General features: G+C 49.6%; 1 protein-coding gene across 1 annotated transcript; it reads right to left on the bottom strand.

Moving 5' to 3' along the window:
* Window positions 1–8,320: 8,320 nt before the first annotated feature.
* On the bottom strand, window positions 8,321–9,532 carry LOC136506888 (uncharacterized). Its single transcript, XM_066501777.1, has one exon. It carries the CDS (start codon window positions 9,530–9,532, stop codon window positions 8,321–8,323), a length of 1,212 nt encoding a protein of 403 aa, XP_066357874.1.
* Between the last annotated feature and the right edge of the window lie 879 nt (window positions 9,533–10,411).

The raw sequence follows: 10,411 nt of genomic DNA, 5'->3' as shown, positions 1-10,411 counted from the left end.
GGCAAACTGCTAGAAAAGACGGCTGCCATAGAGGATAGGATTAAATATCCCTGGCCACATCTGGAACTTGTAGTAGTAGTAGTCGTGCACGGAGACACATAAATTCCCAATAGGTTCTACATGGAAACATTGTTCGAATAAGTATTATGAGTTAATAGAAAATGGTTTATATTGCATTATTGAAAAGAGTTCAAGTTACCTCCATCCTCATCATAATCTTCATTTCCAACATTCTCAGCACGCCTTTTTCGCAATTCTCAAGCTCTCTCAACTTGAGCCATAGTCTTACCCACTTTTGGAATGCAATTGTGCCACCCGAGCTCACCCTTTGGGGTGAATATCGGGTATGATAGTGGGTCATAGAACGCATTGTATGAGCAGATGCCATGTATAGACTGATCCTTCCCTTGTAGGAGAACACTATGCTAGAATTGGCCCAAATGCTCACTCCCCTCAACCCAGACGGCGCCCACCTCTGATGCTATTGGCATGTTGTATGTTCTCTGGTCGAGCCGCTGGTCAAGGTTCAACTCGACATGGTAATCCTCGTGGTTTTCACTGTGTCCCACACGCCTTAGTTCCTGAGAGTAGGGATTCCCATTAAGGATTCTAACCAATTGCTCTATAACTTCTCTATCTTTTTGGGCGCATTCCTTACGACACTTGCTCATCCGATGCTCGAGGGACGGATCGTTGTCATAAAAATAAAGCTCGAGGTGTCTCTTTTCAACACCATCCTCTTTACCAAATGATCGTATGTTATGGTAAATCTGGCCATGGGCACGGAACATGTAGACACCGTATATTTTCATGTTAGTGGTCACACGATCTAGGTGGTAGTACAGAGAAGTGAAAGAGAAGTGGCCATTGAAATATCTGATGTCTGCACGAAAGTGCCTAGCATCAGCGTCTGAGCTTGTCCACAACCTCATGAGCTCTGGTGGTGTATTAGGACTTGAAAGATGGATCTTTCCACCCCGACAACAGAATCTAGGTGGTTCACCCTCGAATTTCTTTGCGTGGCAGTGCTCACAGTTCGGCACCGACGACAGCGTGTGCGACTCTGACGGGACATTAGCGTAAACCCGGTCGTATGGATCTAGGACATCAGGATCACTGTTCTCTTGCTCATTCATGTCATCATTGGGCTCAGCGTCGGTCCCATCCTCGTCGTATTCTGCCAAAAATGTTGATGTGTTATGTGTTGAAAGAAAGTTTATGAAAGAATGTGTTGGCTCTATAGTGGTGTACCTTCTCCGACAAAAAAGTACGCTTCATCTTCTTCCTCATCATCCTCAAATATGATATCCGTGTCATAGTCTGTGCAACACGGGCACATATACGATGAACAAAATATAATGATATAGAAAATCAACAAAAAAGGGATAAAATTAATAAAGACCATACCATCCTCGACCATATCATCTGGCATATCTACTTGTGCACCATTTGGAGGCATTGTAGAGATACCATCAACTATAGACGGTTGTGTCTGTGTACCTGTGTAATTATTAGGTGGTGGAACTAGAGTTTCCTAGGTGACACCATCTGTAGTAACAAAAAAGTATGAGTTTTTTTAGAACGTAAGAGTGAAGGTGAAAGTGCCAACAATATATATAATATATAAGTAATTACCGTTGTAAACCACACTCGGTTGAGTCGGGTCGTTCGCATCATTGCACTTTCCATCCGCACAACCTCTAGCCCTTCTTCCAATGTTTGCTTCAAAAGCCCGATTGCACCGAGATAGAAGGGCATTTCTCTCTCCAGCGGTCACTTGATGCCTATGTACGGTATGTGCCGCATCCAATTCAGGAGTATGGACTTCTGGACTCTGGACTACAGCCGGCGCGATGTAAACAGGCGTGCCTGTCGGTTCAGGTATTTCCATATCGTGTGAAATCGGTTTAGGCGATTGAGGTGAAGAAGGGAAAATAAGCTGAGGGTTAAAGTGAGGGCTTTCCATGGCTATTGAGTCCGGATGCAAATTGTTGGCTCGATGTTCTCTCACCATCGTATTGTATTTTTTGTTGCTTTCTTTTCGTTTCAACTTCATCTCTTGTGGAGTCATTTGCAGTTTTCTTGCAGCACTCTTGGATGCATTTTTTGCCGCATACAACTCACACCGCCTCTTGTTCATTTGTGCCTTTTGTTCAGGAGACATTTGTCGATGTTTTACCACTGGCAACCCGTCAAGGGGTACCCGGGACAGTGATTTGTTCGGAGGGGTATCGGCGTTTGCAGGAACTCGATGGTAAACGCAGGGAGACAATGATTTATACTGGTTCGGCACGCTGGAAAGTCACGGCGCCCTACGTCCAGTCTGGTGTGGATAGTATATTGCGCCCTGCGCTATTTGTTGTGTTGCAAGGTATGTTGTGGTTGTGAGTTCTGTCGGTTATGTGTAGGTGCCGATCTAGGGACCCCTGCCCTCCTTTATATAGTCCAAGAGAGGCGGGAGTCCTAGTCGGTTACAAAGTAGAGATCCTAGTAGGATTATGTGTAACTAGTCCTAGTAGGATTACATGTAGGGAATCCTAGTTGGACTAGGTCTTCTTCTCTCTTCTCCATGGGAAACCCCATGGGTCCCGCATCGACAAGCCCCCGAGCATCTCATGGATGAGCTTCGGAAGCCTTCTTATTCTTCTTGGTCTTCGTTGAGTTGTTGTAAATCCATTCCAAGTTCTTCTAAAGTGAAACCTTGAGATGGTCTTCTTTTGGTTGGTTCGTCATGACTGATGTGCACTTTTTTCTAAAAAGTGCACTCAGTGAGTGTAGCCCCCGAGCCTCTTGCTTGTTGGGACAAGAAGCCAGAGGGTCCCTTTAGTCTTCTTGGTTGCTCTGAGTTCTTTTTCGGTGGTAAAAATTGCACCCACTGAGTGTAGCCCCCGAGCCTCTTGCTTTTGCTTGCAAAAGTTGGAGGGTCTAGATTCTTGTCTTCAAAAATTTCTGGGGTTATGTATCCTGTAGCCCCCGAGCCTTCTCCGAGTTCTTTTCTTTCAAAAAGAAATCGGATGAAGGGTCTTGATGTGTTGTCGTTTGTTGTAGTCTTGAGTTCTTGTATTCTTGGTCCTTCGTCTTTAAATCCGAGCCCCCGGGCGTAGTTGAAGCGAATGTTGAGCCCCCGAGCTTAGTGTTTGACTAAGCCGTGATGTTCTTCTGAGTTGTTTTTATTCATCTAGGTCATTTCTAGACTTCTCTGGTTCTTGATGTACCTCTTCCAGGTTGTTTGCACTTCATCCAGGTTCTTTCTGAACTTGTATGTACCTCATCCGGGTTGTTTTCTGATCACTCCAGGTTCTTTTTTGTCTTGATTTCTATTCCCAACTTGTCTGGGTTGTTTTTCTTCAATATGGGTTCTTTCTGATCTTGACTTGATCTCTGTCTCTCCTTGTTGGGGTTCTTTTCTGATCAATCCGGGTTCTTTCTAAGCTTGTCTTGGTTCTTGCCACACCTTGTCGGGGTTCTTTTTTGATCAATCTGGGTTCTTTCTAAGCTTGTCTTGGTTCTTGCCGTACCTCATCGGGGTTCTTTTTTGATCAAACCAGGTTGTTTCTTGACTTATCTGAGTAAAGTAGCTCTTAGGAGCGTGTTTTTCCAGATCTCATGGTACAGATGTAGCTTTCCTGCATGTTAAACATAAAAATATGTTGTAAATGACATTCCGGATATAAAGTGGGGAGCATGTCCCATATTTGAATAATCAATCAGGGGCGGGCCCCGCCATTATGAAATGCATATAAACTTTTTGCGTCTTGCTCTTGCTAGGCCATGCAAATTCCTCAGGTAGTGTCCTGTTACGTTTAAGCACTTGAATCTCTGGCGTATGGTTCAGAGGTTCATGACGTGACCATGCAAGCCTGGCACTCGGTTCGTGACCGTCCATGTGAGTAGACAAGCTTCACGGATTAAGGCGTGTTCTACCTGAGGAATTCGGCGACCGTTAAGAGAAGACCTAGAGCACTATGTTTGCTCGCATGATGATTTTTTGTATCTTGAGCACTATGTTTGCTCGCATGATGATTTGACTTTAGAGCACTATGTTTGCTTGCATGATGATTTTTGTGTCTTCCCAGAGACATATATGAATAATATCTGAAATATATAAAAAAATGAGACGTGACTTAGCTTGGTTCGTGGCCGCGTTGTCGATCGCCGCAGCCGAGTAGTCGATTACCACAGCCGGGTTGTCGTTCGCCGCAGCCAGGTAGTCGGTCGGCGCGGTCAAGTAGTCGAATGTGCAGCCAAGTAGTCGAATGTGCAGCCGAATAGTTGGCGTAGCATCCGAGTAGTTGTTCGTTGTTACGTTGAGCGTAGGCGGAGTCGCCGAGTTGTTGACACCATGGCAGAGTAGTCAGTTGACATGGTCGAGTTGTTGTACACCATGACAGAGCAGTGGGTTGCAGTTCGTGCTTGGAGTAGAAATCCAACCGAGAAGGCATTGGCTGCCAGTAAGCACGTGAAGCCTGTACATGTTGCATGTATGTACAGGTTGATCACATCTAGGTATATATATGTATGACGTCATCTTGCTTTGATGCGTCGTCATATGGTCTTGGTTTGTCGTATCCAGGTAGATCTCCAAAACTCGTCATGTCCAAGTTCTGCTTGGTGTGGGAGCTGACTTCTTGTCCGACTAGAGTTGGCGTACATCTGCCGGGCGATTCCGAGTACTTGCCACGATCCGTGTTGAAGCCTTAGACGGAGGCGGCGTTGTAGTCCGACTTGTGCTCGATGATCCCGATGGAGTGGCTTGTGCGGATGTATATTTCTTGACGTATCCGTGGTGATGATGATTAAAGGCATCAGTAGTTGTACTCGTTCGACGCGCATGCGAGACGGTGGCTGAAGTTATTGGATTCTTCTTGCCGATCTGCCTCCATGAACGACGCTGATGAAGCTTTGTGAGCATGGCGAGTTGTCCGTCAGTATGCCGAGTTGTTGACGAGGCTGATGAGAGCCGCCGTAAGTTGTCGACGAGGCTGACGAGTGTCGCGATGAGTTGGTCTTGAGGTCTTCTGAGCTGCAGCAAGTTGTCGACGAGAGCCGACGAGTGCCACGGCGAGTTTTTTTTTTGAGGTCCACCAAGCTCTCGAACGCAAAGCGCCGAGAACCCCTACCTGGCACGCCAGCTGTCGATGTTTTACCACCAGCAACCTGTCACGGGGTACCCGGGACAGTGATTTGTTCGGAGGGGTATCGGCGTTTGCAGGAACTCGATGGTAAACGTAGGGAAACAATGATTTATACTGGTTCGGCATGCCGGAAAGTCACGGCGCCCTACGTCTTGTCTGGTGTGGATAGTATATTGCGCCCTGCGCTATTTGTTGTGTTGCGAGGTATGTTGTGGTTGTGAGTTCTGTTGGTTATGTGTAGGTGCCGATCTAGGGACCCCTGCCCTCCTTTATATAGTCCAGGAGAGGCGGGAGTCCTAGTCGGTTACGAAGTAGAAATCCTAGTAGGATTACGTGTAACTAGTCCTAGAGAATTACATATAGGGAATACTAGTTGGACTAGGTCCTCTTCTCTCTTCTCCGTGGGAAACCCCATGGGTCCCGCATCGACAACATTGCAGCCCTTCGTGACTGTCGTGTCGATGGAACGGGATACACTTTCATCACCTATATTATAATATATAATAATACAAAATTAGCATCTCAACGTTTACGCAGCTGTGTCAACTACTATGGTTTGTTGAAACTATTTTTAATTAAAAACAAAGCCATGATTCCATAAAGACGTACCCATTTCATGAATAGTGTTGATATCTGTCCCAATTAAACGGTTGTCAATATCATTAGGATCTCCAATGCTTAAAGGGACAGTACTGCCTAAAAATCAATTCATATAATAAGTACCCTATGGCACGGCGATGATAGTTCTAAATAAATCAATTTGATTACCATACCTGTTGATTGGGCATTCTCTTTTGGAGCCATTTCTAGCTTCTTTGCAGTCTTTTTGGATGCATATGATTCACGCTTTCTCTTATTCAATAGCGCCCTTTGTTCAGGAGACATTACAGTATTTCGTGCTCTATCATAATCATGCTTACGCTCCTTTGGACACGTGACAAGCCGGTTTATGGGACCTGGTGCATATCCAAAACGTATATATCATGGAATGCCAGTTTAATCAAGCACGCTAGGATGGTTTCTAAGCACAATTGTAATAAACGGACACACGCATGATTCAATCTCAGGCAATGCATAAAAAAGTGAACCCAATTCATGAATAATAGTGTTATCTTTCTTTAGTGTCAGTGTCATCCACATCAGCAGTGCCTCTGACTCCTCTGCTCATTAGGGTCACGATCTAGTTTCACCAACCCCGATCGTGTATGGTTCCCTTCAATACATTTTGGTGAGGAGTTGCAAACATATGAACATAGAATATATCAGGATGTTGTAAAAGTTTATACACCTCCATGTGGTGTATTTGTAAGGTCTCCCAAAGGTTCCCGATCACCGGTTGGCCTTGGCGTGTCCATCAACACTACCTGTAAAAAGTTGTCCCACTATTATTGATTTGCAGATTAAAAGAGGTTGACAAATCAGCACAAAGAAATTTACTTAATGCGTGCAAATGAAAAAAAAATCTAGTTGAGGAATCTGCTGCCTCCATCACTATTGCATAGATCAATGTGATGAAGTAACAAAAAGAAAAGCCCATGGTGATTAATCTAAACCATGGTAAACACAGCTATCGGTTGTGTTTTATAAAATTAGAAAGTGCATAAATAAACCAAATTGATTGTTTTGAAAATTAGAAATACCATTAAGTTTATATTGTCGGATCGTGCACAGTTTATATTACACTTATTTCAGAAAAAATATTGTGGCAAAAGGAGTAAAATAACAACTTATTATATGAAATTTATTATCTGAAAGTTCAATGGCATGTCCATGCAACTAAATTAGTGGCATGAGCTAAAATAATGTTTTGCCATTGCTACGAAATGAAAATCTGGGACTTAGAATGTTCCGTCAGCTTCTTCAGAGTAGTCTTGCACGCCCAATAAAAGCATGGTAAATTTTTCAATCTATAAATCCAAAACCTGAAACAATCAATGCACCACTAAAACAGCTTGGTGCAGGTATGAAAATTATAGATTCACATCTATAAATGGATGGAGAGCAGTGTGAACCTGGTTTGGTGCTTTGTGCTCTGTTTATTTGTCTCGATGAATCCAAAACCTGAAACAAAGAACCCACTTAACCAATCAACAGCTTGGGGCCGGCGTATAGCACGTATGAGATGCATAGATATATATCATATCTAAATCTGTTAGATGTGGCTGTCATATCCCAATTGGTTACTCAGTGTTTATCCATTTTATTTATATTCTCAACCCACTGCACCTATCTAAGAAAATTAAGCTCAAATAATGGACATCAGATGTAAAATAAAAGGCATTTATTGATTCAGATAATAGCATATGGCAGCTTCAACCAGAATTAAAACATACTTGGAATTAAAACGTACGACAAGGAATTGCATAAACCAGCCAGAGCATCTTAGCAAAATTATAATCTCAGCTTGCATTTATAGATCCACATGTATAGATCCACATCGGCCAACCTTGTAAAGTCCCATCCTTTATGTTTGTTCTTTCCTTTTAATTGAGTTTCGGGAGAATAAATCTTATGGACAATCAACTAATATGATCCTCAATATTAGTCCAATTTCAGTGGCATAAATCTTACGGCGTAGGAGACAGCCACACCATGGGCACCCAATCGAATAAAAAAATCTCCTCAAACGGATAGAATGGGTGGTTGCAGGGAAGAGGAAGCGAATACCTGGGCCTGAGGGAGGTGTTGCGCGGCGACTCGCCAAGCCACTGCAGCAGTCGTCCTTGTCGAGAGGGCGATGAAGACAGCAGAGCGCGACAACGACTAAACTGTGCAGAATGTTCCGGCAGCGCTGACGCACGGCGAGGACGACGGCGCGGTCGCACGGCGTCGACGTGGCGGGTCACGGCGATGGCACGGTGAAGGACAACGTCGCGGGCGGACGTCAAGGACGAAGGCGCTGGCGGACGTCGAGGCGGTGATGTTCCGGCAGCGCTGACGCACGGCGAGGACGATGGCGCGGTCGCACGGCGTCGACGCGGTGGGTCACGGCGATGGCACGGTGAAGGACGACGTCGCGGGCGGACGTCGAGGACGAAGGCACTGGCAGACGTCGAGGCGTTGGTGTTCCGGTGGCGCTGACGCACAGCGAGGACGACGACGCGGTCGCACGGCGTCGACGCGGCGGGTCACGGCGATGGCACGGTGAAGGACGACGTCGCGGGCGGACGCCGAGGACGAAGGCACTAGCGGACGTCGAGGCAGTGGTGTTCCGGCGGCGCTAAAGCACGGCGAGGACGACGACGTGGTCGGACGGTGTCGACGCGGCGGGTCGCGACGATGGCACGGTGAAGGATGACGTCGCGGGCGGACGTCGAGGACGAAGGCGATGGTGGACGTCGAGGCGGTGGTGTTCCGGCGGCGCTGACGCACGGCGAGGACGACGACGCGGTCGCACGGCGTCGACGCGGCGGGTCGCGGCGATGGCACGGTGAAGGACGACGTCGCGGGCAGACGTCGAGGACGAAGGCGCTGGCAGACGTCGAGGCGGTGATGTTCCGGCGGCGCTGACGCACAGCGAGGACGACGACGCGGTCGCACGGCGTCGACGCGGCGGGTCGCGGCGATGGCACGGTGAAGGACGATGTCGCGGGTGGACGTCGAGGACGAAGGCGCTGGCGGACGTCGAGGCGGTGATGTTCCGGCGGCGCTGACGCACGGCGAGGACGACGACGCGGTCGCACGGTGTCGACGCGGCGGGTCACGACGTTGGCACGGTGAAGGACGACATCGCGGGCGGACGTCGAGGACGAAGGCGCTGGCGGACGTCGAGGCGGTGATGTTCCGGCGGCGCTGACGCACGGCGAGGACGACGACGCGGTCGCACGGCGTCGACGCGGCGGGTCACGACGTTGGCACGGTGAAGGACGACGTCGCAGGCGGACATCGAGGACGAAGGCGCTGGCGGACGTCGAGGCGGTGATGTTCCGGCGGCGCTGACGCACGGCGAGGACGACGACGCGTCGCATGGCGTCAACGCGGCGGGTCGTGGCGATGGCACGTTGAAGGACGACGTCGCGGGCGGACGTCGAGGACAAAGGCGCTGGCGGACGTCGAGGCGGTGACGTTCTGGCGGCGCTGACGCACGGCGAGGACGACGACGCGGTCGCACGGCGTCGACGCGGCGGGTCAAGACGTTGGCACGGTGAAGGACGACGTCGCGGGCGGACGTCGAGGACGAAGGCGCTGGCGGACGTCGAGGCGGTGATGTTCCGGTGGCGCTGACGCACGGCGAGGATGACGACGCGGTCGCACGGCGTCGACGCGGCGGGTCGCGGCGATGGCACGGTGAAGGACGACGTCGCGGGTGGACGTCGAGGACGAAGGCGCTGGCGGATGTCGAGGCGGTGATGTTCCGGCGGCGCTGACGCACGGCGAGGACGACGACGCGGTCGCATGGCGTCGACGCGGCGGGTCACGACGATGGCACGGTGAAGGACGACGTCGCGGGCGGACGTCGAGGACAAAGGCGCTGGCGGACGTCGAGGCGGTGATGTTCCGGTGGCTCTGACGCACGGCGAGGACGACGACGCGGTCGCACGGCGTCGATGCGGCGGGTCGCGGCGATGGCACGGTGAAGGACGACGTCGCGGGCGGACGTCGAGGACGAAGGCGCTCGCGGACGTCGAGGCGGTGATGTTCCGGCGGCGCTGACGCACGGCGAGGACGACGACGCGGCCGCACGGCGTCGACGCGGCGGGTCACGACGATGGCACAGTGAAGGACGACGTCGCGGGCGGACGTCGAGGACGAAGGCGCTGGCGGATGTCGAGGCGGTGATGTTCCGGCGGCGCTGACTCACGGCGAGGACGACGGCGCTGGCGGACGTCGAGGATGACGGAACGGGCGGACGTCGAGGACGACGGCGCGGTTGCAAGGGGCAATGTCGAGGACCAGTGGCAAGCAGGTGAGGGCGGAGTGCAAGGGGCAAGTGGTGATGGCTGCTCACGAGCCTAAGGTGAATTATATGTGATTTTTTTGATGCTGAATTATATGTGATTTAATCCTCATGTGATTGTCCCTCTGATGGCATATACATGTAGTCCTCCTGTGATTGATCCTCTGATGGCATACACGTGTAGTTTCCTTCTTGATAATACGTGCACACGATTTGTTACCTTCTTAACTGATTGCATGCGTGCGTGTGATAGCCGGGCATGGAAATCTTAACTGATTGCATCTGGCATGCATGCGTGCGTGTGATTGGTTACCTTGTTGATTGCATGCACATGTGCGTGATAACCGGGCATGGAAATAGGAAGCGAGGCATGCGTGCG

This window comes from Miscanthus floridulus, chromosome 15 (assembly GCF_019320115.1).
Source record: "Miscanthus floridulus cultivar M001 chromosome 15, ASM1932011v1, whole genome shotgun sequence".
NCBI classification, from domain to species: Eukaryota; Viridiplantae; Streptophyta; class Magnoliopsida; order Poales; family Poaceae; genus Miscanthus; species Miscanthus floridulus.
The sequence above is the reverse complement of the archived record's forward strand: the minus strand, read 5'-3'. Positions and strand labels throughout refer to the sequence as shown.

Excerpts from the sequence above, each read along its gene's own strand:
- LOC136506888 (XM_066501777.1), bottom strand. The coding sequence starts at position 9,532 with ATGCGACCGCGTCGTCGTCCTCGCCGTGCGTCAGCGCCGCCGGAACAT.